The sequence below is a fragment of the Halichoerus grypus genome, chromosome 5, assembly GCF_964656455.1.
Source record: "Halichoerus grypus chromosome 5, mHalGry1.hap1.1, whole genome shotgun sequence".
Lineage (NCBI taxonomy): Eukaryota > Metazoa > Chordata > Mammalia > Carnivora > Phocidae > Halichoerus > Halichoerus grypus.
The window spans coordinates 157,578,689-157,605,494 of NC_135716.1; the positions used below are offsets into that span (position 1 = coordinate 157,578,689).

Genomic DNA, 26,806 nt, shown 5'->3' on the forward strand with positions numbered 1-26,806 from the left:
TATCCCCTCTCCCGGCCGAGGGAGATGCCCCAGTCCTTCCCTGAACGGGAGGGGCCCAACACCCTCCCTGGGTTTCCGGCAAAGGAGTTACAGGCAGAGGGATCTGGAGCACTAACCAGGAACCTCAAAGGCTTCATTAGGCTCCTTTCTAGGCTAGTGCTAACTGAACACCTTTCAAACTGAAACATCTGAAGACACCAATAAATTCCTAATTCTTGTGACTGTGTCCCTCAAAACCTGTCTCCCCTGATGGCATCAACCTCTCTTGCTTTCTCTTCCTGGTCTACTCGGGCACCCCCAAGTTCTAATCTGTGCTGGTAGAGCGATATCTGGGCGGCTTAACAAAATAAAAACCAAACAGACCCACTACTGACACTTTGTGTAAGCAGGAAAGATCAGTGAAGAGGGCATACCTTATGTGTAATTCATGCTCAGGAAGGTTCCTTACCTCGGCAGGGATCATTTTTCACTAAAAATTCATCCAGGGCCATCCATCCTCCACCAACTCGGACCATCACGGTGCTGCGCAGGATGCGGACCAGCCGCAGCTGCTGGGAGTCCCCGAACTGCAGGACCAAGGGGAGAGTGATGAGTGAGTGTGCCTTAGAGCAGGCCGAGGCCTTCTTCCCAGAGCAGACTGTATTCAGACGAGACAAATGATAATTTGACAGTTTGGGGAGAATTTTAACTATTTGGCATTTTTCACAAAAGAATTTAGAATATTGAAAAGCTGAGATATCAAGGTAAAATTGGTGTCGATATTCTTTCTATTGGGACAAAGTTAACTTTTGGTGGTCACACCCCCTCCCCCTGCACCAAAAGGGGGAGGGCAGAGGATAGACAAACGTTAGCTCACCTCAATTCTTTTAAACATTCTGCCCAAATTAAAACCCAGAAGTAAAATTGTTATGTCAGTTTGCTTTCACAAAAGGTAGATATAAAGTGGATGTCAACTTCTGAATACAGTATGCTCAAAAGGTAAATGGAGAACAGCAAATACTATGTCAAGCCTTAAGGAAACCCTTGCAAGCATCAATATTATTACAAGCTTAGAAGGAAATTTGATTTTCCACACAAGGTTTTCAGAAATAAGCCCTCGGTGTTCTCTAATTGTGATGTCACCAAGCAGAAAGTTTCTCCAGCTGAGCAAATGACTATGGCATTTATACTAAAATTTAGTAGAAAAAATTAAAATTGTAATCTACCATGCTAATTATAAATAGTATTCAACAATCATTTTGGGATATTAAAACAAGCATGACTTTCTGATATTTATTCTTTCTTTTTTCTTTAACATCCCTGCTTCTCAGCTCTGTTAACATCTGTAGTTTCCCATTGCATAAATTACCCTCTTCCTAAAATAAGGTAAGAGGCAACAAAAGGGAATCATTGCGGAGATCCCAAAACAAAAATCAAACATTTGTTGGAGAAACAGCATTCCTAAAATTATTTAATTCAAGGAGAATGTTGGGGTACGGGGTGGAGTGAAGGGACTAATTAGTTAATTACGATTTCTCAACTTACAAAGGAGAACCATAACTTTGAAACAAGGCACAAAAACTGAAAATGCCAGAAAAGATGTTTGACAAGGACACATAACCCACCTCCCTCAAAACTCATGTATTTGTGGTAATTCTCTGTATTCCTCTGTACTGGGTCAAGTGTGCTGTTTATAGAGGCAGCAAGGTGACCGGAAAAAACACCACCCCCTCCCCAGTCCTTCACTTTGAAAATGAAAAGAGTCAACATCTCTCATCTCCCGCAGCTATTAGGATTTTATATAGAGTGACCACAGCAACAGCATGGTGTAGTATGACAAGCACTGAAGTGGGTGCCCAGAGATGTGAGGGAATAAACGTCCTGTCCCGGGAAGGAAGCTGCCCCTTTGGCCCCTGAGGGTGCCTCCCTCAGAAGCTGGCCCAATAGAGAAAATGGGAAGGCCCTGTGGGAGAGGTTGAGAATTCTGCCACGCCCAAGAGCAGGGACGGCCCGAGTCACTCAAGTCACTCGGGGTTCTCTGTGGATTGGTGAAGAGAGGGAGGAAATCAGGGCCTCTATGTCCTCCACAGTAAATCAGGAAGGGACTCCAAGAAGTACTTTACCCTAATGTCACTGTGTCCTGTAGTTTATGTGTCTGTCAGCTCTTAGAATTACTCCACTTAACTCATTCCTTTTTTCTCCTTAACTTCTTACTAAAGCCCCCTCTGGAAGATTCTAAATTGTTTCTGCTGAGCTGTAGGGAAAAGGAGGCTTGATCCAAGCCAGCAGCTGAAGAGGCTGGGGGCGTCGAGGCCAGAGTGAGAGCAGGAGAAGGGGCTACCGCAGCCCTAAAACTGGGGACCCGTGCGAACCTGGCAGAGCTGGGCTGTCAGTGAGAATGTCTCAGGGTAATTTCGGTTTCCTTAACTGGAAAATCCCTCACGGTGACCCGGGTTCCCGCAGTGGCTCTGACACCAGCTGTGTGACTGTCAGCATGGGCGCCTTCAGGTCTCAGGTGCCTCGGGCACAAAACGAGCCCCGTGACTCTGTTCCAACATTGGAACTAACTCGTCCGACCCTCTGCCAGTCAGCGGAGCATCGGACAGGACATCAGTGCCACTTCAGAGGACGCCTGGGCCCCACATGCAGGTATTAGGAAACAGGCACAGCTTTGAGGCATGTCTCGGCACTGTGCTGCAATATTTTAAACCCTCTTTGTCCTGGTCTTTCGTTTCTATCCTCTGTTCTTCCCACTGGCCCAGAATGTTACTGTGGTGAATGATTACGGCAGTGCCTGGGACTTAACACTGATTGAGGGCCTCAAATCAACTGTTAGTGTTTCTGATTTCACATCACAAGACAGACTTTACCCATGCAACTTCCTTCCATTTGAAGACACAGGACCCCAGAGCCCTCAAAAAGATCTATAAGGTTAGAATTACCAAGTGGAGTCAAAAGCATTCAATCTTTTCTTGCAAGTCTAATTTGATCCCTTAGATTCTGGCTAGCTGGACATAATCAGCAAATTTCAGGCTATGACCAAATCATGATTGTTATACTGCGGTTCTCAGGCAACTTATAATTATAGAATACTATAAATAAATATTATAAATATAAGTAAATAAGGTATCTGAACAGACTGAGTACTTAAGTACCCCAAGACTTTTTGATTTCGTGTATGCTATGAAATTTGTGTTATCTGTCAAAAGACAGAACTGTGCTGTCTGCTATTCTGATTTCCTATTCTAAAAAGAAGTGGGATGGATTGATACTGTAGCTTCAAACTCCCCTGAACCAGTCCAGCATAATACGGTCTTTAGCCAATCTAATTTTGGATGGAAAATTTCATCTCCTTAAAAAAAAAAAAAACATATCTCGCTGCTGCTGCTGCTAAGACAGCTTTATAATATTAGCCCTGTTAGCAGTTTCTCCACTTGGTAAGACAACCAGATGTGACCCAGGCATGCTTCAGATCATGTCCTCTCCCCACAGCAAAGAACAGGCAGCATGGGCTACACAGACCATTTCCACCGAGGAGGACGTTGCAAGGCACACTGTACCTGATTGCCGAGGAAGAACTACAGACAAAAGAGTAAAGGATGGAGGAAATGGAAGGAAAAAAAGAGAACATTTTGTCAAATTAACACTAAGGAATGAAAATCATGCAATCACGTTACCAGTCTTCAAGCATATTCTCCGAGAGCTCCTGCCACGGGGGCATGGTTTTACAAATTATAGTAAGACCTAACTTTTCCACTCTACTAATTGCTCTTGTTAATGCATTTCTCTTACAATTAAAAAACAAAAAACAAGAAAATAAAAAGCAACAAAAACAAGCACAAGATTGCTTATGGTTTTATTTACTAAATGCCCTGGCCTGGATCCAAAGCAGAGTCACCCAACACTCCCCAGTTAAGAGCAGCCCAGGGCGATTTTGGTGTACTTTGAAGACATTTTGATGTACTAATGGAACCTAGATTTTCCTGTTTCTAACTCATGCAAATAACTGCACAATCTGAACCCTCTTTACCAATCCTAGGTTTTCTTTAGGACTTTAGAGAATCTGGCTAAGCTGCTAAATGTATTTTAGAAGTGCTGTTTCAGATCCCTTCTATCCCCTAACCCTGGTCCTAAAAGCAGCTAAAACACAGCATAATTCATGGTCAAATTATGTCCACGGCACAGCTTTCCAGGGAAGACTACTGAGCCTGGTGTCCCCTTAGTGCATCTAGGCTCTATTTGTAACCCAGCTCAGAGCAGACAGAGTATCCCTTGGGACCCTGACAGAGTTCCTCCAGACCTCTCTGAGCCTGGGAGCCACTCAGGCTCACAATGACCAGCACTTCGGGGTGATGGGTTAGTCTTCAGATAACCGGCACAGGTGGCACCATCTCCCTAAAGACTTTGGTCAGCCAAAAAGAGGACTTTGAAATGTCTCCTACACTGGAACTCAAGTACAAGCTACTGTTAGCTAAATACAGCACTATTTTTCAGGTGGAATTATGTAGGGCACTAAGTTTAGCCCAACAGGACACCTGACATTTGGAATCTACAGACATGAGGGCCAGAGAGAGACTGCATCTTCAGGCCCCCTGGCTCTGGTCCTCCCAGCATGGGCAGTGGGAAGGTGGGATCATCTGGTCTGCTGTGTGTCAGGCTGCTTTCATCTCTAAGGGCCACATGGGAGGAACCACCACCACAAAGGATTGGTTTTCTCTTCCTTACCCGATATTTATTCTCTCCAATCTGCTCCACCTGAAACCTTTTTGCACATTTGCACTGAGCCACTTGTCTTGTGACCTATTGATTGTAAACAACAAAAAAAGAAAAGCGTGAAGGTTAAAACAAGACTTCCTCTTCAGAGAAACAAATATTTTTACATGCAAGCAGAAAACTATTCATTATGTCTCTTTGAGGTATTTTAGGCTTTTGATACATGCATTTATCCTTTACTCCAAATTAATACATGTTACACATCTGCTTCCAAGTTCTTTCAGAGAAATGTGCTCATATGCATCAAAATCATATCAAATAAAGTGAATTAGAACTGACCTGAATTTCCACTGAGGAGCCTCTGAGTCCCAGAAGTCAGCCCTGGTGTATTCTGGGCCATACCCACGACCTGCCCCGCTAATCTCTCCCTTTTCAGGATCAACAGATCCTAGGATTTCCGTGTGTTACTAATGAATTTACTATTTTCAAGGTGATGGGTGCGATTTCCAATGTGAAAAAGTCCTTAACTAGGCAGAAAGCTTGGTGGGTATACACACCATCTTAAACATTACTTCACATTTTACTCCTTAAATGCTTCCTTTGAAGACCAGTCCCCCTGGATCCTGATGTGGGATGCCCAGGACTGAGAGAGCAGTCTGTTCTAAGCAACATGGTACCTATGAACCAGGATGTGTGTGTAAGTTTGTGAACTTTGGAGGAACGACAGAGATGTGACTCTTTTGAGTGAGAAATCATCTAGACTGAAAGAGCCAGAGATCCTCTGGGGCATCATCCTCCAAATGGGGATCCCCAAACAGAACTCCAGATAATGATCTTATAACTTATAAGTCACGGGGCTGACACGGCCATTGCGCCCAACCACTGTGGTCAAAAGTGTGCTCAAAATACAGTAATTTCCGGTACCTCATCTTCAATTTTATCTGCGTCGGTTGTTGGGCGATAAGCGTCCTTGTTGGGATGGAGAGCAGCCACGAATTCATAGTAATCAATGTAGCCATCTCCATCTCGGTCAAAAATGTCAGCGACGGCAGTCATCTCCAACTTGGTGGTAGGGAACTCTGGAGAAAAGTAATCACATTTGGAACATTAACTCAGAGGGCTTACTTGGGTTGCTGGAGGGCATGTAAATACTGCTTGAAAGAAGAAATATTTATGTTTTGCTTTTTTTCTGAAAAGCAATACATGTTCATTTAGAAGATATTAACGTTATAAAGAAAATTTTTTTTAGAAAGGTCACCTAGAGATACAGTACCCAAAGACTACTCACTGTTAAGTTTTTTGGTGTTTTTGCTTATAGACTCCCTCCTCCCCCCATGTAATTAAAAAAACTAAACAGTATTTCAGATATACCAAAAGACATAATATTACAACTACCCATAGACCTACCATCCCATCCAACATAAGAATTTAGTCATCTACTCTTAACTACTGTTAGATACTTCGATGATTTCAGGATAGTGACAGTTTGGAACAGGATGAAGTTTCTTCTATGTTTAGGTAACTGCCTTAGGTTCTCGACAAATTGCTTCCCAAAGGAAGTGTGAATATTTACAGTAGCCAGGGTGATTTATTAAAATGTAAATCAGATCTCTTAGGTGAAAACCTCTGGTGGTCTCCCCCTGTCCCACTGCCTCTAGAGTAAGAGGTCAGATCTGCTCCCTTTCCCAGGGCCTACCAGGCCATGCATGAACTGGCTGCTGCTGCTCCTTCCAACTTCATCTCTTACCACTCCCCTAGATCATGACACCCCACCCACGGTAATCTTTCTATCCCTAGAACATGCCAAGTTCGTGCCCACCTCAGTGCTTTGTATCTGCTGTTCCCTTTGCCTCTAACTCTTCCCTCAAATATCCCCTCTGCAGACAGGCCTGCCCTGGTCAGCCGGGTAAAGTAGCACAGCTGTGAGATGCTTTGTGATCCTGGCAAGTCACTTAACTACTTTATGCCTCAATTATTTTTCCTGCTAAAAATGAGATCATGTATTTTGTAAGCTGTTATACAGATGTCAGAAACTGGTATTACGAAAAATGTATTTTCTCAAACATTTTACTTAGAACCTCATCATTCACAAAGCTGGCTCCTTAACCTATACCTAAAACGGGTTTTACTTGCCACACTGTGTCAAACAAGACCTGTTTTGTTTTGTTTTAATTCCCAGCAAAATGAGGTTCTTCTTTCCATCAAAATGATAGACCAATTTTAGTAATAAGCAGTTACATTACTTAAGACTATAGCTTTAACTTCAGAAAGACTATTTAGCCAGAATATCACCTGCTTCCACCAAGTGCAAGGAATCCAGATGTGACCCATGTTTGAAACTATGAGTGAACTCACTGGATGCTAGAATGCCATCAATGAACTCCTGCCGTGTTATCTTCCCATCCTGGTCCTTGTCAATTCGCCGGAAGAAATCCATCACCCGAGATTTTTTGTGATTCATCCAACGCATATACTTTTTCCTCCAGACATCAAAGTCAAAGTTGGCAAATTCCTTCAACTAGACAGAAATCGTAGGTGTCAACAAGACTTACTATTTTGATCCTCAAACCTGCCCAGAGCATACCCGGACTTTCAGACATTCAGTAAAGCCATGCAGGCCTTCTGGAGGGGCATCAACAATGACTTCCATGTGTTGCCTCTTTGGTGAAGGCACAATCTGGGTCCTTCACTGAAAGCCATGTACATGAGCTGTGGTATAATGACGCAGTGCGAGAAACAGTAACTGAACGACCACCATGGAAAATACGGAGCACGGAGAACAAGAATGGGTGGAGCCAGCCTTGCTTTCCCTTTGCACTTTTTCAAAGGATCACCTTCTTAGATGTAAGGGAATGGATTCTATCCCAGAAGAGAAGTCCTTTGCACTCCTCACTTATGTGATTTTGATAAGAACTATGATCACACGGAGGCCCATGTCAGAAGGCTCATGCTTCCCATCATTTTCTGAGATGAGATCATTTGAGTTCTGGCTAGAAGCATTAAGAATCCAACCCTGCACGCAAGCATGTTTCTTTGGAATGGCACCAGAGGGGGCAAACTGCCCGTCTGACTTCCATGTGAAATATTTGGCTTTGGCAGACAACAGCAGGCCTGTGTGGCGGGCAAGGCGATGTTGAGCTGCTTGACTATGTCAGTGAGACAGACTCAGAATGGCTGACGCAGCGCAGCAGTTTTCCCCCTGGCCTTTCAAACTCCAAAGTTGGAAGGAATAGAGAAAAAAAGAAAAAGCCAAAACCCAAATATGCTTAAAACTCAACTGACCTACAGAAATAACAACAAAAAACACAGAACACTCACTTCCGGGCATAGCTGCTTTGATACGCACAAATAAAAAAAATATAAAAGGTATTAGAGGTTTGTTTTAGAAACTAGGAAGTGTAGCACTACATTTTTTAGGTTGGTTAATGACACTTCAAAATAGATTTGCTTTTTGTAATTAGTGAAGACTAGTGGAATAACAAGGTCACACAAGTTACCCTTATTTCATAATTGCATAGCTTCTATCTTTACACGGAGGGCCCAATAATGGTCGTGACTGTGATGAGCTATGCACTCGGAGGTAACTTTGTGAAGTCATGCTCCTGATTCTTGACCACAGCCGGGTGCTGAGGAGGGTCGGGTCACAGGCCGGACCCCAGATGGACTGACTGGCTGCCTGCCTGCTTTCCCCAGCGAGGTGCTATGGCCCACCCTGTTGTGACCCCCGTGTGGCTTTCCGCCCGGGGGCCTGAAGGACAGAGCCCTGGCTCACACTGGTCTGTTTCCACTTCTACAGAAGCTGGTCATAAGAGGGCCTCAGAAGGTAAGAAGTCGCCTCCCTCCAGGGAAGGCTGCTTGGCAGGGCCTCACCTCCTCCAGTCGATCTAAGGCGTCGTTGAGCTTCCGCTGCCGCTCCAGCGCTAGGAGCCACACCTGCTGCCAGCGGGCGGACAGCTGGTTGACCCGTGGGTTTTTTGCTTCGGACTGCGAGAGGATTGGCATGGGAGGAGGTGTGGGCTGACTCAAGGACTTCCCTAAAAGGAAAAACAACCACGAGATTAGAAAAGCTGGTTTTGTCAGTTCACAAGGAGAAAGTGCCAGATGTGTTAACTCAGGACACCTTTCAAATGGTATCCAGTCAGTAAATGTGAGAAGCAGCCTGGGACCTGGCAATATTCCGGTATTAAGCATACTCATTTCAAAACTACTGCTCCTCCTCCCAGCCAAGAGGTATTTGTCTCATATCTTCCATTTATTCTGTCCTTTGCAAACTGAGGAAATGTCAGCTCAACCAAAAAAGCAATGGCTCTACAGGAGCTGATTTACCTGGTAACTAAGTCAGTGCAAACCAATGTAAACAGTTAGCGCTGACGGCCACAACAATGGAACGGCCCCTGCAAGAACAATCTGCTTGACCACTTCAAAATTCTATGCCAATCCAAGAAAATGGAATATAGTTACTATGTGGTGGTGTAAGAAAAGTGAGTTTGAAAAAAATATTTTTGTTTTGTTTTGTTTTAAAGTAGGCTCCACAGCCAATATGGGGCTTGAATTTACGACCCTGAGATCAAGAGTTGCATGCTCTACTGACTGAGCCAGCCAGGAGCCCCAAAAAGAAGTTTTTTGACAGGGATTTGGAAAGTGCTCATCTTCAAACAGCCGAATGAAACACCCTAACACAGGAGGCTAGAAACATACTGCTGCCACTGCGGGATTTCTCGATGAAAGGCGTGTGAGCAGGCTCTATGTTTTTCCTTTTGTAGGTCTTCGTGACCCGGTCCACGTCAGGCTGTTTGCGAGTCATCTCCTCCATAAACGTCTGTCAAACACAAATAACAGGGATCAGAGTTCAGCGTTTTCTTGGACTAAGATAGAATCCAGCACCTTCTTACTCACAAAGCCCAAGCTCATGATGGAACAGATGCCTTTGTACACTATCTCATTCCTTTCAGGAAACACGGCTGAGCAAGGCACTTCATCAGATGCTGGAAACCTAAAGGGATCAGACATGGCTTCTGATTCCAAGGAGCTCACAGCTGAGTGAGGAAAATCAGGAAGTCAGTGCAATGAATGCCACCCAGGATGGCAAAAACAGACCGAGAATGAGCACCCCACAGGCCGAGGCGTCAAGGAGAGCTGCCTAGAGATGGGCTTGAGTGTAGTAGTGAGGGATGAAGAACTGGCCAAAGACTGGGTGGAGGGCAGTCCCAGCAGAAGGCACAGTGCAGAGAGATCCAGGGAGCCTGACAGTGTAGTGAGCCAGGGCCCTTCAGATCACTGGCTGAGCCCAAGATGCAATCAGAAGAACGGCAGGAGGGAGGGCTGGAGAGGTAGGCAGGAGAAAGATCCATTAAGGCCTTGTGTTTGGCTAAGGGACTGGGATTTTATTTGGAGAGCAATGGAGGGCAACTGAGTGATTTTTGATTCAGAGAAGAGACCTGAGGAGATCCTTACAGCTATGGTTCCTGCTTCAGTATAGAAGGCAGGTCATGGTGGGGGATGAGTTAGAACACCACTGCAGTAACTGAGGCAAAACATGGGGAGGGCCTGAGCCAGGGCAGGAAAGACAGAACCAAGTGGTGTTCTGGAAGTAGGACAGCTAGAGCCCGGTGGCTGGCCAGATGTGGGGGGTGTAGGAAAGGCAGGCATCCCAGACACATCACAGAAGGTGGGTGGATGAGGAGGCAGGTTTGGAAGGGAGGGCGGGGTGCTACCTCTGGTTTATACATCTAGACTTCTGGAGATAATGGTACCGGAGATGAAGGAACAGATGTGAAAGGTTTGGATTATAGGCGGTGGCTGAAGCTGTTGGACTAGATAAGACCTCAGCAGTGTGAGAAGAGAGTCAAGAATGGAACTTAAGCAAACACAACACTAACAAGTAGAGAGAGGAAAAGGAATCAGCTGAGAAGACGGAGAAGGAATAGTCAGAGAGATGGGAGAAAAACAAGATGGAAGGACAGAAGTCAAAAGAAGTTTTCAGAAGGAAGAGGCAACTCTGTCACATGTCAAATAAGACTGGAAGCACCAGTTGGATTTGGCCAGTGGGACGTGACTGGGATAGTATTAGTGGTCTGATGGGGATGGGAGCCAGACCCAAGGGCCTGGGGAGTGAGTGGGAAACAAGGAGAAAAGACAGGGGACCAGAAGCTTGTTTGAAAAAGGAGGGAGGGAACAATGAGGGTAACTCCAAGGGAACACAGGGTTGAGAGAACATGTCTAGAAGGTTTGGAGGAAAGAGCAAATAGAATGGGAGAGCTTAAAGACACAAGGAAAAGAGGGGATCACAGAAGGGAGAGGGGTGGCCTTGAATAAGAAGATAATCTCTCAGGAGAGAAGGTGTCAATGTAGGCACCTTGATAGGAAGTACAGGGGGGTTCTCAAGGGTGAGGCTAATTATTTACATACACTAAAAAGACTGTATGTCCACAATATAACTAAACAAGAGCCACGCTTGCATTCAGTGTAAACAATCATGGTCAAAAACCATCTTTGCCTCCCAAGGATATATTATGAAGATAGCTCAACTGAGCTTTCCTTCATTCAGTTTAGTTTGATGTGCTGTTCTTGCCCATCTCTGGGTTCAGGCAAGAGATCTTTCTGCACCCAGGTGTAAAACCTTGGCAGACTTCCGAGATGGCCCATAGGATTCCCACTCCTGGGGTACATGCCCTGTACCAGTCCCTCCCCTTGAGGGAGGGTCACACCTGTGAAAAGAATGGGAGAATTGCTTCCTTGATTACACTTTACCATATAAGATCTGTCTGAGCAGGTTGGAGAGCCTCTCCTGCTGGCGCTGAAGACCTACACTGCCTCACTGTGAACGTGCTGGGCAGTTGAGACCTGAGGGCAGCCTCTGGGAGCCAACAGTGACTCCTGGCTGACAGCCAGCAAGAAAATGGAGACCCGGGTCCCAAAATCACAAGGAGTCCGATTCTGCCAGCAACCGGAGCGAGCCTGGGCGAGAGCTGCAGAGCTGGCTGACACCTTGATTCGGCCCAGTAAGATCCTGAGAGGAGGACCCAGAGGACTCGTGTCCAGACACCTGCCCCATGGAAACTGCGAGATAATAAGCATGTGTTGTCTGAAGCTGCTAAGTCTGTGCGAATATGATAAGCAGCCACTTAAAACCAAATAGACAGGGCTCCACGAGCCATGCAGGGAATACCTGCGGCCGCCAGACCTGGCTACGATACCTGATGCTCAGCAATAAGGGCTTTCACTCGGTCAATGTTCTGAGGGATCGGCTCCTGGTCCCGCTGAATGAGGGTGGTCTCGGCCCACTGGATCCACGCCAGAAGTTCTTCCAAGAGCTCAGCATTAGCCACCAGTTCTGACAAGGCTGTTTCAAGACGCTGCTGGTGCTGCTTTGCCCAGGTCAGGACCTGGGGAGAGAGAAACCATCGCCTCTCTCAGTCGAGCACATCCTTTGTTTCCAAAGTCCATTTTGTCATCTGATCCTAACAATGACCTTCAGGAGGAAGACCACTCAAGCACTCAAGAGGCCTCACCCTTACTCCAGGGACAGAGCTGGAATAAGCAATCAGCACTCATGGAAACAAATCTAGTACACATGTCCTATTACACACAGGATTTCTCAGGAAGGAGGGAAAAATACAAAACCGAGTCCACTGGAATTTATCAGTGAACACATCACTACACCAGCACTATTATTCCAAATTGCTACTCATTACCAAGAAAACAGTCATTACTAAAATGCTAACTTAACTCTTATTGAGATACCCAGAGTGAGTGAAAAATTCCTTATCTGGGAGGTGGGTGGAGAAAACTCAGTAGCGTTTTTTTCCTATAAACCCACTATATGGGGCACGTGTCGTCTTCCTCTAAAACCAGGAACTCACCTCCTCAAAGCGAGCCCGGATGATGGTGATCCAGTGCTTGATGGTAGTGATGCAATCGGGGTGGCAGACAGCCAGGATGGCCTCTCCCATTGCTACCGCTGTGCTAACATCCGCTCGCTTTTCTTCCACTTTCTTCATGAACTCCTAAACAAAAAAGATTTGAAAACCAAAACTAAAGAAATCTACTCTAGCAGCACTGTTAGCTTACACTGTGAGAGGGGGAAAGATTTCAGTGTAGTTTTTCCCTCCGTGTGTGTTCACACAGGCCCCTACAAGCCTGCATCCCTGTGTCTCTGGCACTTTCTTTCCAGTTCTAACAGATGTGAGGAGGTGAAGGGTTTACACAAGAATGACTGCCTCTGCTACAGGTAACAAAGACGAGGAGGGACACAGATGGGCGCCCCCTTTCCCAGGCTGGGCGTGACCCTCGTCCTATTCTGAGTTTCTCTCTTTTTTTAAAAAAATCCTGTTTTAATTCGCTTCTGTGTGTATAAACAAACAGTACTGTCTTGGACAAATGACAGCTATAAAACACTGTAATATTTTAAAAATACCAGCAACAGAATACCAAATGCCAAAACCAAGATTAAAATCTCCTAGTGGGTAATAAGAAAATTAAAAAAGGAAATTATTTCCCATCTTATTAGGACAGATTGTGGCCCCAGATACCGCATTGTATTCTGAAGCTTGGTAAGAGGCTCAGGGCCCGAAGCTGATTAACATAAGGAAAGCCAAACCAAACCAATTCCACCCTCTCTGCACGTAAGAAGTCTAGAGAGGGTGGAATAGTCCACAGTTTTCTTCATATGATACCATGCTGTTTCACTTGTTTACAACCAACATGCATTACACTTCTGTAAAAACAAATGAATGATCTTCAAGGTGTCAAACCACTAGTGATTTGCCTCTCATTCCTGCTATAAACCAATAAGCTGGGCCCATTCCGGTTCCAGTGCTTTGCACATGAGGTCCACAATTCCCAAGCAAAAGCTGCCTTCCTTGAGTGGCGGGCAGCCCTCACCCTTGTGGGTGGCATGGGTCACTGCACGCTGGGGCTGGATTACCTTATGGGTGTCAATGAGAGCCTGTAAGGCCTCTGTGTCATCCGGAAGTGCTCCCCGAAAGCGAAGCGTCTGCTCTGCTTCAGAAAGCCACTCCAACAGCATGTGGACTGTGTCTCGAAACTCTTCCGCCTGAAATAACCAAGCACAACAGACTGAACCTCTCTGCAGCCAAGGTCCTGAACACTGGGGTACGCCAGGAAAAGGGTTGGCCCTGAACTCATTAGTGCATCATAGGCGCTGATGGCCCTATCAAGGCCCCCCACAAAGGTCATCTTTCATTTGCAGATCTTGGAAAAGCAACTGAACTCATTTTTTTCCTCTAATACAAATGAATGTTAAAATCTTGTAGAACATTCAGAATATCAATGTTTCACTTTATGTTCATTTTGAGACTGGCTGGAACTGATCCTGATAAAGAAATGAGAATGAATCTGCTCAGATCCTCCCCCTTGGGTTGTCCCCACTAAAGTCTCTGACCTGTTTTAAGGCCTGCTCAAGTCGGCTTTGTTTGGAGACAGAGAGTTTGCACACAGTGTCCCAGCGAGTGCTCAGTTCCTGGAGCTGTCCTTTCACCCATGTGGTGTCATCACGACTGTTCTCAATCAGCTCTCGGCCTGACCGCTTCAGTACCTGAACGGTTCCTGTTCGCTTTCCCAGTTCCTTCTGGAAAACCTAGAAAAGAAAAACAGAGGCATCAGTTTGCTGAGAAATGTTTTGAACCCAAGAAGCAAAACCACAGAGGAAAGGAATCGCTTAGTTCCATTCTCCTCGGTAGGTTCCAGTTGTGCATCTTTTAACGCAGAGCGAGACAGGACAATGTGTAAGAAAACCACCCAGAAGAGGTGGCTCTAAAGATGAGGGGCGTGGCCCTGGATAAGCTGCTTAGCTGGAGTCCCAGTTTCCTAACTTGTAACATAGAAATGATGTTATAGCAAAATTTCCAGAATTGTGGGAGTTAAGTAAGAACACATTTGCCACGCGCATAGTAAGAGTTTGATGTAATTTCAAGTAAAGCTGAATGCTTTGTGCTAAAACAAGAGGACGTTATGGAGGTTAACATGACAGGTGTAGGTGATACATAAACATTGCTGTGCATGGTGCTGGGCTTGCCTGGGTCAAAAGCAGCTAAAAAAAAAACTCATTTTCATTTTAGGAGTCAGTGGAAATGGAGATCTTGAGGGGTTCTGAGTTTAAATTCATTGTGTGACTCAACTGAAAGATACAAACAGGAAGGGGAGGCAAACCCCAAGATGATATTTACACATTGCCAAATCTGAATCAAAGCAATTTGGGTAAATTCACTGTGACTGATGCAGAATCCCAGCAATACACACAGAGCGAGGCAAGGTCTCTCCGACGAACAGAGACAACGGGCTCGTGTAGACTTCCCTTCTCGGCTGGATGGGAGCATGCGCAGGAGGCCTGCAGAGGCCGAGGACCCGATGGCTCTGCCTCCCTGCGGCGCCCCTCCCGCCCCTCACCTTATGGGCGTCCATGAGGTTCATGACGAGGTCGAGGTCCCCGTGCACGGGCTGGTCCTCGGCCAGCTGCGGCTCCACCTTATACAGCCAGTCGACCAAGGCCTGCAAAGCATCCATGAACTGGCCGGAAAACAGCAGGGCCTCCTCCAACTTGTGCTGCCTGAGAAAAGCACACAAACCTCACCGTTTTTAGAGATCCCTTTTCTTTGGCTGGCTCAGTCCTGACTGCTGAATGGAATACTGCTCGAACTCTAGAGAGGGGGCCCTCCATGCTGGGCTGGTTTGAAATAGAGTAAAAAGTGACTAAGAGATATGCCCAGACATTTTTAATCAAACTACTCTCTAGAATGGAGTAAGTGTAGTGTAGGAGGTGGGTACAGATGCCCTCCTGGCACCTAAAGAATCCAACGGTTATACACACAGATACACCCTAATCACCTAAGGTCTTAGGTAGAGGATGATGGTTTTGGTCATGGTCTGTAGTCAGGAGTTCAACTACCAGCTCTACACCAGTTGTGTGACCCTGGGCTGTCTCATCACCTGTTTGAACCTCAGTCACCTCATCTAAAAAATGGAAGTACAAATAATACAAAGATACCGTATTACTTAGCATAGCATAGTGGGTACAAGTGGATAAAAGTACAACTTATGGAACCAAATCCAACAGCTTCAAATCCCAGCTCTGCTGCTTAGTAGCTGAGTGACCTTTGGCGGGAGTTAAGAAACCTCTTTATGATCATTTTTCTCATCTGTAAAATGGGAATAACAGTACCCCCCCCTCAGTGGTTGTTAGGAGGATTACATGATTAGTAGCCTCTGTATGGCACGTGCTCAGTAGTAATCACCCAGTAAAGGTCAGGCATTATGATGGTTAAATGAGGTGATACGCGCAGAGGTTTTGCTCGCTGTCTGACACAGTGAGCGAGCTCACTGAGAAGCTGTTAGTATCACAAACTGGTCACTGACAAATATTTGGAGTTACTAATCTTCTGTTGCTGTTGGCTTGAGTTTATAGGCCTCTCTCTCTACTACAGTAAGATTCAAGCTTAAAATGAGAATTTTAACATTTTTTTATTATTGTTACATTAATCACCATACATTACATCATTAGTATTTGATGTAGTGTTCCATGATTCATCGTGTGCGTATAACACCCAGTGCTCCATGCAGAACGTGCCCTCTTTAGAGAATTTTAATATTTTACTCAACTTATTTTATAACTCTCATTGAATGAACTAGAAATATCAAGATGCTACAAAACCTATTATTGATGCATTAGCTTTATGGCCATTTTATGGAATCCGGTAACAGTCTTTGTTAGTTTTGGGATAATACACAGACCCACGAAGCAAATAATCATACTCACCTCTCCACAGACTTGCCACAAACAGTATCCCATTTGTCTCTGACTTCTCCCAGTAAATTGTCAAGTTTCTGAGTGTCATCAGGAAGCAAAGTCTTTTCTTTCAAGGCTCTGCCGGTTCGAATTGTGGTATCATACACAGGCTGTTTGCCGCCAAGAGTTTTCTGAAACTCCTGTTTCCAAAAAGGAAAGAAAAAAACAATGCTAAAAGTCAGATGACGTCTTGATTTGGAACAAAGAAAAATCTTCAGTATTCAGGTTGGTAATCAGAATATGAATGTCCTTACCTCTTGAACTAACAATAGCTTATCCTTAAGAAATTTATAAATTTTTGTTTATACCATATACAGCATGACAATTTCTAAAAGCCTATAGTTTTAACTGGTTACTCCCACAATCACTTTGAACTGTTATTTAAATGACCATAACTCTTATGGTTAGACATGGTCTAGATATAAAATGGAATGCTGGTTTCATCACCTTGACTTTCCAACATTAACTGATTTTCTTTTGACTAGCTCTGACCTCCATTTTTAGCAATCTTCAGTGACTACCAAGCTCAGGACCTAAGAACCACGAACTGCTTTACCTTATGCTTAGAGAGCTGGAGTTTAATTTTGTCTGGGTCATTGGATATCTCCAGCTCCGAGTCCAGGTGACTCTCTGCATCTTCTAGCCAGTCGATCAGCTTTTTCCAAGCTTCATGGAACTACAATTATATAAAAAATAACTTATAAAAGGAATGACCATGCAAACTACACTTTTATGAAAATCATTCCAGAGACTCCACACATGTAGCCCAAGGTTGTTCAATAAATTGGTATCTTTCTTTCATAACTCACTTGTTTTGCCCGCTTCCTGGCATCATCCAGTGATCGCCCTCTTTCAATAGACCGCTGGACAACCTTCTCCCATCGAGACTGGACGCTAACCAGCAAATTCTTGATCAGAACAACGTCCTGTTTTTGGCTAAGGAACTTTAACTGATTCCCAGTTTGATCCAGCTCAATGATCTGGTCTCGATGAGCATTGACCTCATTAGCGAACACCTGAGGGGAAAATATTGCTCTTTTTAAACTGAAGATAAGAGAGAGGAGCTTCTCTTCCAACTAGTCCTCTCAAAAGGAGGGGAATATCATAACGTCATAGTTACCTTGTGCTCCTCTATCTGGGAAAGGACAGTGTTTAAAATCAGGCTGGGAGGAGAGGCAATGTTGAGATTCTGCTCTGCTAGAGTGAGCCAGTTGATAAACTCTTGCAGGGAATTCTGGAATTCTGTTGCCAGGTTGAGGGCCTCTTCCAGCTTTGACTGAATTTTAATTAAAACACACACACAAAAAGAAAAAGTGCCAAATTCAGGAATTGTAGCTTCAAGGACAAAGGCATGAATTGTACACCAAATGAAATGCCCTCTAAAAAGGAAGCCTGATTTAATCAACCTCCAAACATGCCTTGTTTACAAAAAAGGGGGCAATTTAATGTTAGTGTCTGAAACCAAAACAACCATGTATGAAAAGGAAAGAGCACAATTTGCAGTTATGTTGCTTTTTCTTCCATTCCCCACTTCCTGGGACATTAAAGAACAGGGATGAAACTATTCAGTAAATGTACATGAACAGATCCTTCAGTGGTGACAGCTTCAGGGTCAGTTCCTCCCCGCTTGTGCACATGCTTTCTCTCTTAAATAAATAAATAAGACTTTTTTTTTTTTAAGATTTTATTTATTTGACAGAGAGAGAGCACAAGCAGGGAGAGTGGCAGGCAGAGAAAGAGGGAGAAGCAGGCTCCCCGCAGAGCAAGGGAAGCCCGATGTGGGACTCGATCCCAGGACCCCGGGACCACGACCCGAGCTGAAGGCAGTCGCCTAAACAACTGAGCCACCCAGGCGCCCAATAAATAAGATCTTTAAAAAAAAAAAAAAAAAAAAAGAGAGTCGCATGCTCCACTGACAAAGCAAGCCAGGCGCCCCTGAAGCTCATTTTTAATTTTTAAGCTACAAGAAGAAAAGGTAATAAAAGCCATAATATTCTAAGCAAAAATCTGACAATACTAGACATAAATTTTTAGAAACTTTGATCTAAATCAGAATGGCAAAAATAATGGCTCATTCGGGGCATGTGCCACTGCCCAAGAATATACCCCAATTCCAGAGTCTATAAGCTCTAGCCTCAGACACAAGCTCTACCCACACACCTAGGGGATGGCCTCTGTCTCTGGTCCATCTACCAGACAGGCATAGTGGAATAATGACTTTTGTAACCTAGGAAAACACTATAATGAATGTTACAAAAACATAAGGGCCCAATCTAAACCAATCAAGAGGAAAAAGAAACTATATCCCTCAAATTTATCATAGAAATGCTTGGAAATTAATATACTGCAAGTTCCTAGATGACAGGAAATCTTTCCACATCATTTTATCTGTATCTTCTTTAATATAGCACCACACACATTTAATAAATGATTTTAGTGATACTGAAATGTAATGTTCTGCAAAATCAGAAATAACTATCCTTGATACCTGGCCCTTGTCGGACCAGTTCCACCAGTGATGGGTAACTATTTCTTGAGGCAACCTGCTCCACTGATGGGAAAACCTTCTAGAAACTTCTTGATTATGAGCCAGAATCTGCCTCGGTTTAATTAGTCTTAGTTCTGCTTTCTGCAGAATTAGAACAAAGCCTTATATTCAGCTCCTCTGGTCATTCTTCGTATAAGAGAATTACCAGACCCCACACTAAAAGAACTCTAGGAAATTAACGCTTCTCTCAAAATGTTCATTTAGATGTGTGAATCGTTGTTTTATGTCCTTCTGCCCATTAAATTTCACAATGATAAGAGTCCACGCCTTTGCTTCCACTATACACCTAGCAGCACAGTGCCTGGTACATACGTGCTTAGTAACTATTGAATGGATGTGGCCAACAGATTTGAACACGTATTTTACATTTGATCTGCCCAGTACAGAAACTCTGCGCTGAGTGATCGTCTGAAACTCGGTATTCATAAAAACCAATGTTTTGAGGCCTTGATCCCTGATCACTTTTCTTTTGAAGAGAATTTGATTTTTGAAGAAGAATGGGAAGAGGTCACATAATCTACTTTCCCCTGATTTTTAGTAAAATTCTCTGCATACTGCATTTATACTAGAGTCCAAAGTCCTTGTGGAGAATGTTAGCCCGACTTCCTGCACGCTCTGTTCCCACCCTCCCAATCCCAAGCCAGCGACTCCAACTTAACCTGGTTTTTCAGTAGGAACTCAATTCAGTGATTAATATGGGCTATAAGTTCATCACTGAGCAGTAACAGCCAATAATGTCTTAACTGGTAAAGGCACAAAAGGAATGAATAATAAAAGCAAATATCAGCAGAAACTAGTGCCGTCAATGCAACTTGACACAGATACAAAATAGAAATTTAAAAGAAGATAAGAGAGCTTGACTAGCACAAAAGTGATCCTGAGGATATCAGTTCTGCAACTTCTGGTACCATGTACTGGTCTTCAAAAAATCTCCAAAGAAACTAGATGGTAATTACATGCAATCGCCAAGCAAACTACTCAAGCCCAGTAATCACACACTGTATTTTGTGGTGATACCTTTCTTTCTTCCATCTTACTGCTGACCACATGCCACTTCTGTTCCAAGAGAGCTACACTCTGTTCTGTCTTTGAGCCAGACCCAGAGTCGTCACGGCTTAGAAGCATGAGCCTGCCCTTGTCAAGCAGTTGATTATAAGTCTCTTCCTTGGCTTTGAGCTGGGAATAGAGTTCCTGCAAAAAAAAAAAAAAAGGCACGAAAGAGATTGGCAATGCCAATTCCCTGAGAGACACCCACACACAGATTTATGAGCACAGTTGGAAAAGTCCAGGAAGGTCTCATTCTTGATTAAAACCCTTTCTTTTGAATTCAGTTCAATTGCTGAGCAATGAATCCTACCATTCTTCATTAAAATTAAAATAATTTTGTTATCAAGTAAAGAGGATCTTTTTAAGGATCAGAGATCACAAAAATAGACCCCAATAATTTATTTCTCCGTTTCCTGAAATATTTGCCTAGAAATTATGTTGCCTTTTTTTCTTAGACTCTTTCTTAAAATATTGTCAGTAGCCCTATTGATTTCCCTAAGTCCCCCAAACACTCTTTTCCTAAGTAGAGACACATCTGTGTTACATATTTGTCTTCTTGATGCTCTCACCTTTACATCAATATTCTTAGCCAACAGACTGACCAACTCAAAATTTACCAGCTCACCAATGTATTTCCAGTCCAGCTTCCCTGTCACCACTGCCGCCTGTGGTAGGGGCTATTAACGCCCACATAAAAGCAACAATCCTTAGGTTGTACTATATTGTCGATAAAAATGCATACTTTGTAGACTCCCAGATACATACAGGTCTGTGAACAGTAAGGAGCTGCTGAATAGGGCATTATGTTCAACTTCAAGAAACGTCTATTACCATATGTGTATCAAGCTGTTCCCTAGCAGTTTCAGGAAGTCCTCCTGTGGGCTTAGATGCAGAAAGTTGGGTCTCCATTCTAGTCAGTTCCAAGAGGAAATCTTCAATTTCACTGTGGAAACCCTGGGCCTTTGAGAAAAGACACATCAGCAAGGTCAGCAGTCAATTCTCAGCTTCAAGAGTAAACTTCCTAAATGACCATATGAGGAGCCTATCCTGAGGGAGGAATTCTGGGCTGCTCTCAGGGTGGGTCTGTTGCTGGGTTAGCATGGAGCCAATATAGTTATTTCTAGAATCTAGCAGAATCCTTTGGACTTCACTGTAACCTATCATTGATGTCTGATATAACTTGATGAATTGACTGACAGATGGATGGTGGCGGGGGGGCGGACCCTGACTCGATGCAAGAAATAGCCAAATCTGTGAGCAAGCTTTGTTGTAGCCAAGATCTACTAACTTTGAATAGTAACTGAAGAGACTAGGCTACAGACAAATCCAAAAACAACCACTCAATCAAAGGTATTCTTTCCAGACAAGTTCCAGCATGGAACTGACCTTCCTCTTAAGACATGGAGTGGAGCAGGTGGAGGGGATTCTATTCCACAGTGCTCTCCTTTGACTGGCTCAGATAGGTGCTCCTCTGGACGCGGCGACACGCACAGCCCCAGCCACCTGGCCGGGACAACACACGTACCTGCTGCAGTGTCAACTGAAGCTGCTGCTCTCTCTCCTCCGTTTTTTGTAACACCGACTCCCAGCACTGGTTCATGGTTTCCAAACGGCTCCTTAGGCTGCTGGCATCATCTCCGGCACTAGATTCAAGAAGCTCATTGCCAGCTTTGTTGACTGTTTCCACTGTGGCTTGATGTGCCAAAACATCATTTTTTAGAACCTAAAAAAATGTTGAACATCATCATTTATTTCCACAGATATCATCAAGCCTGGTTCTCTACGGTGCACACAATATCAGGAGGCTTCTGGTGACAATATTTGGTCTCAAACCAATAGGCTAAGAGTTGAAAACTAAGAGCACTTACATGATGCTTTGCGAGCTCAACTTCAATGACTTTTGGGTCTCCGCTTATTGGTCTCTGAGCATCTAACAACTCCTCAGTGTGAGTCAGCCAGCTCATTAGTTCCTCTAAGGCATGTTGGAACTGGCCAAGGGCCAGGAGAGCACCTTCTAGTTTGTGCTACTCAGAAAAAGATAAAAAGGAAACACTTGTCAGGAACTTAGAAAACAGTAGCTAGTTGTCCCCTGATGGACTCTACCACCTGCCTCACCTGTCTGTGGGCAATTTTTTCACCCAGGTTCTCCCAGAGGTGTTTGAGTTCCGTCAACGGTTCTCGGATAATGTCTCTGTCCGTCTCATCTGTAGCTTTCTTTAACATCAGTTCACCCTGGTGATTGAGCTTTTCCATCTCAATTTGCTGTTGGTAAACTTCCACTTTGAACTCCTACCAAAGACATACTTCATGTTAACATCAAACCAAGTCTTTAAAAACGAAAACACAACTCCTCTTCAAAAGCCATTCCCAGTCACAAACCTTCATTTCATTTAACTGATCTTTAACAGTGTTGAGGTCAGTGCCGACAGGGGGCATGGTGCAGAGCTTAATCACAGTGTTATCTAGCCAGTCAAACATAGCCTAAAATAAAAATACAAAAAGTCAAAAGCTAAAAAAAGCACCAGCTGTTGGGAGAGAATTAACATCATCTCTGCTGACATAAGCAGACAAAAATCAAAGTACCCTGTGCTGTTTGTGTTTTTAGGTGGGGGGGGGGGCAGAGGTACAGGGATAATGATCTTTACTCCAGTAATATGGAGATTTAAGAACGGAGCCAGTATTATTAGGATAATGTCCAAAATAAACTACACTCTGGAAAAACTGTGAATAAAAGTTAGCATTTGTCATGGCCACCCAGCAAGCTCAGGATGTGGCGAAAGTACCGTGCCAAGCTGTGCTTCAAGGCAACCTGGGTTTGGAACCTCTGGCAAGCAAGGACTTACACAGTACGACCAGCTTCACTGCATGGCCACCCTGAGGATAAAGACTATGATGAAAAACGTGGCAAGAAGAGTAGAAATTTGGAGATCAGTACTTTTCTCATTAGGAACGGGAAACTTAGGCTAGAAATACCGAAACAGCACTGTCTTAGGTCTGAGAATGCTCCAAGTCCTGCAAAGGTGATCCACTCTGATGCTGGCTTTGCAATATGACAAAAAGAACACCGAACGTTCCTTCTGCTGCGGCCTCTCACCTGAAGAGTGTCCTGATACTGCACAGCAGCCTGCATGGCATCCTCAAGCTTTTCTAGCCTCTCCTTCCAGGTTCTGTTTAAGCTCTCCCAGGCATTATTCAGCTAGGGGAAAAACAGATTCTTTAATTAATACCAGTCTTCAGTGTGAATCCACTAATGTTTCATCTAAATTCCATATCCATTTTTCCCACACCTCATCAATGCTCTTCTTCACTTCGGGCTTCTCCGTTTCTCCACAGGCAAAAATCAAATCTGCTCCAAGGATTCGAATAAACTCCAATTCCTCATGCAGACCATCTGTCTCTTCCTTAATAGTCTACATGTAAATGAACAGAACATAAGCCAAAACAGAAAGCAGAACAGAACTTCCCAAACTTTGCAAATGTAATTTATACCCTTATCAATAGCAGATGTTGAACAGAACTGTCAATTTCACGAAAGCCTTTCAATGTCCTTAATATTTCACCTACCCAAACAGTGAAACTTCACACTTGGTTCATTTCTCTTTAGCTCTCTCGCACACACACAATATAGATGTATGAAATATATTTATATATATCACAGTATGTATAAAATAGTCTAGGAAAGGTCTAGTGAGCGCTAATAGTTTACCAAAGGCTCATCCTTCCAGCCTCCAAGAGATTATAATCTACAGCCAGAAATCTATCACGGGGGTTGTGGGATTGAGCCCTTTGTCGGGCTCTGCATTCAGCAAAGAGTCTGCTTCAGATTCTCTCTCCCTCCCACTCACTCACTCAAATAAATTAATAAAATCTAAAAAAAAAAAAAAAATCTATCACAGGGAAGTATATCAACAAGGATAAAATAATCCTGTACAAGGCACCAATTTAAGAGCTAAGAGACTAACATCATAGAAACGCTAGGCTATATAATCTTGGAGAAAGTCAGTTCTGTGCCAGATCCTAAAAACTGGTTCATGCACTGGCAATGACAAGAGCAGGGAGGGGGGAGAACGGCTGAAATAAAAGCAAGACAAAATATCAAGACAGGAAATGGCTTACACTAAAGAGACAAAATGAGGTGAAAAATGCATTTAGTAAAAACCAGGCTCTCCAAAAAGGCTAGAAAAAGGTATGTCAAAGTAACAATTGTTATCTCTGGATGATGAATCCAGAATTTATTTTCTTTTCTATCTGCTATTTTTCTACATTAAAGAAATTTACTTGGGGGAAAAAAAAAGAAATTTACTTGAGAAATAATGTACACTAGAGAGGACTAAAATCAGAAAGCACATTCTACTAATGTGAATTAAGTTTAAAATTGATGGGAGAATTACCTTTGAGTGATGGAACTGTCCTATATCACAATAATGGAGGTTGTATGAGTCTATACAAGTGGTACAACGTGTATATTTAAAAAAGAAAGAAATCTCTACTATAACGAGCACATATTTTTTCAAGTGGGAAAAAGTCTTTTAAATAAATCACCACCATCACCACCACCACCACCACCACCACCTTTTAAGGCAGTAGGACCAGGTAAGCAGTTAACGCTTAGATAAAATGATTTTCTAGAGGACAAACACATAAGAGATGGGGTTTTGTTTCTGTCTCACCTCAGCAGCTTCCACCTGCTGTTTGATTATAGACGGGTCAATGCCTGGGCTTTCCAAATCATGGACAATGTCCTGGGTATCTCTGATAGTGGTCAGGAGAGCTGCCATATCATACCAGAACTTCTCTGCAAGTTCAAGGACATCAAGGAACTTAATTTCTCGCTCTTCAGCCCGAGCTTTGATGTCCTCCCAAAAGAATACCATTTGATCCAACTTGTCCTGGATTTCTGAGGGAATAAAGAACAGATATGAATGAGACTTTCTAAGTACTTGGATCTACTTCATCAGAAATTTCACCTAGTTCTTATCCTTTAAAAAGCTCTAAAAATTTAAAGCGAAGGACAGTTTTCTACCTTTGCTTTATTTATTATTTTGACATTCGTATTTTCCACTTATGTTGGTCTCCCACAGAAAGAGATCACAGAGGTAATGTAGAAATGAGTTATCATCTAATATAAAGGTGCTGCTAAGATACAAAAGACCGAGGGGAACCTGGATGGCTCAGTCGGTTTCGGCTCAGGTCATGATCTCAAGCCCTGCATCCGACTCTGTGTTCAGTGGGGAGTTCGCTTGGGATTCTCTCTCCCTCTCCCTCTGCTCCTCCCCCTGCTCACAGGCTATCTGTCTCTGAAATAAATAAATAAAATCTTTAAAAAAACAAAAACAAAAGACCTAACTTATAAAGGGGCTGAGATGAGAACTCTGTTTCCACTGTTGTGTGTTGAAACTTGCTTTGTTTCCCATATCAAGTGTTATAAAAGGTAGTTATGTTCCACCTACTATGGATACTGCAGCTTACTCATATTAGGGGTTAAAGGAGCATTTGTTTCCTGGCCTGGGAATCTAACTACCAATTGTAATCTTGTTTCAATGGGGGAGATGTGCTCTGAATTCTAAATGACTTCCAAATGACTTTGTGGAATACTCATTACTTGGGGACTGCCTTCACATTCAATGAAATATATCTGGTAGGATGCTGCAGTAACCACAGCCTAGAATTTATTCTACTGATTTTCTTTAAAAATTAATTAGATTCAGGGGCACCCGGGTGGCTCACTAGGTTAAGCATCTGACTCTTGACCTCAGCTTAGGTCTTGATCTCAGGGTCTTGAGTTCAAGCCCCACGCTGGGCGTGGAGGCTACTAAAAAAAAAAAATTTAGATTCATCAAGCACCTTTTGCAGCCAGATCCTTGTCAGCTCCCTGAGATCGCCCAATGAGCTCTTCTCCACGGCGCTTCAGGGCCTCAAAGGAAGGCTGCAGCTTTTCCAGCTCCACAGTGGCGCTCTTATTGTCGCTGATGCACTCTCTGATCTTGTCTACTTCAGCAGGGATCAGTGGTGGCATACGCAGGCGAGAGGAGAGATTCTCCAGAGTCTCCAACATGGGCTCAATTTTATCATGGAACTAAACAAAGTTGGACCATTAGCCATCACAGTAATACTTCATCATACTTCTGGGGGAAATGTTAGGGAATAAGGCCAGGGTATAAATCTACTACTATTTAGGATAACTTGCATTCAGCCTAGCCCGATGGCTGTCAAGTGTTAGGTTGGCCTAAGAAACTGTTTTGGGTATAGCATACCAGTGCTGGCCCATCAAAAAAAGAAAGTGAATGTTTATTTTCAAAACAAACAAACAAAAGATATGCCAGAAATCAACTCATTTAGTGCTGTCACAATACTCCCCCTATTCCAACTAGTGTGACAAGAAAGGGACAAGACCATGAAACTGGTGAAAGTCAGTGTGTCAACATCTCAGATGACAGTTGCATGCAACAGATTAGACCAACAAGTTAGAGGCCCTCCACCAACTGTGTACATGAATGGGGAACTCAATATGCCACATGATTTGGAGATTAAAAGTAACATGGCATGCAATTTAATAACCCACTATATGTAATAGTGAGAAGGGAAAATGTCAGCATGATGGAAGGTAATCAAGGAAGGTCAAATCTATCTTTATTCTAAAAGAACAATTTACCTTCCCACTTTTCTGGTATTTGAATAACATGACTATAATCATAAAATTTTCATTTACAATCTGA

At 43.6% G+C, this 26,806-nt stretch overlaps 1 protein-coding gene across 27 annotated transcripts in view; it reads right to left on the reverse strand.

The window, feature by feature from the left end:
- The window catches only part of MACF1 (microtubule actin crosslinking factor 1), a 337,838-nt gene that overhangs the window by 12,087 nt on the left and 298,945 nt on the right, over positions 1-26,806 (reverse strand). For 14 of the 27 annotated variants that reach the window (XM_078073376.1, XM_078073377.1, XM_078073380.1 and 11 more), the window contains 27 exons: positions 25,935-26,166; positions 24,761-24,987; positions 23,378-23,500; positions 23,185-23,286; positions 22,470-22,571; positions 22,206-22,379; positions 21,959-22,114; positions 21,616-21,813; positions 20,922-21,050; positions 20,061-20,234; positions 17,616-17,771; positions 17,305-17,511; positions 17,052-17,171; positions 16,466-16,635; positions 15,100-15,259; positions 14,096-14,290; positions 13,619-13,747; positions 12,555-12,698; positions 11,889-12,077; positions 9,391-9,511; positions 8,563-8,726; positions 8,011-8,022; positions 7,048-7,210; positions 5,617-5,771; positions 4,705-4,779; positions 3,540-3,557; positions 449-566 (listed from right to left, as the gene is read on the reverse strand). In XM_078073376.1, the coding sequence (XP_077929502.1) occupies positions 449-566; positions 3,540-3,557; positions 4,705-4,779; positions 5,617-5,771; positions 7,048-7,210; positions 8,011-8,022; positions 8,563-8,726; positions 9,391-9,511; positions 11,889-12,077; positions 12,555-12,698; positions 13,619-13,747; positions 14,096-14,290; positions 15,100-15,259; positions 16,466-16,635; positions 17,052-17,171; positions 17,305-17,511; positions 17,616-17,771; positions 20,061-20,234; positions 20,922-21,050; positions 21,616-21,813; positions 21,959-22,114; positions 22,206-22,379; positions 22,470-22,571; positions 23,185-23,286; positions 23,378-23,500; positions 24,761-24,987; positions 25,935-26,166 (3,913 nt within the window). The remainder of the gene's footprint in view (positions 1-448; positions 567-3,539; positions 3,558-4,704; positions 4,780-5,616; positions 5,772-7,047; positions 7,211-8,010; positions 8,023-8,562; positions 8,727-9,390; positions 9,512-11,888; positions 12,078-12,554; positions 12,699-13,618; positions 13,748-14,095; positions 14,291-15,099; positions 15,260-16,465; positions 16,636-17,051; positions 17,172-17,304; positions 17,512-17,615; positions 17,772-20,060; positions 20,235-20,921; positions 21,051-21,615; positions 21,814-21,958; positions 22,115-22,205; positions 22,380-22,469; positions 22,572-23,184; positions 23,287-23,377; positions 23,501-24,760; positions 24,988-25,934; positions 26,167-26,806) is intronic. The other 13 variants (XM_078073383.1, XM_078073381.1, XM_078073370.1 and 10 more) reach the window with 3 other exon arrangements.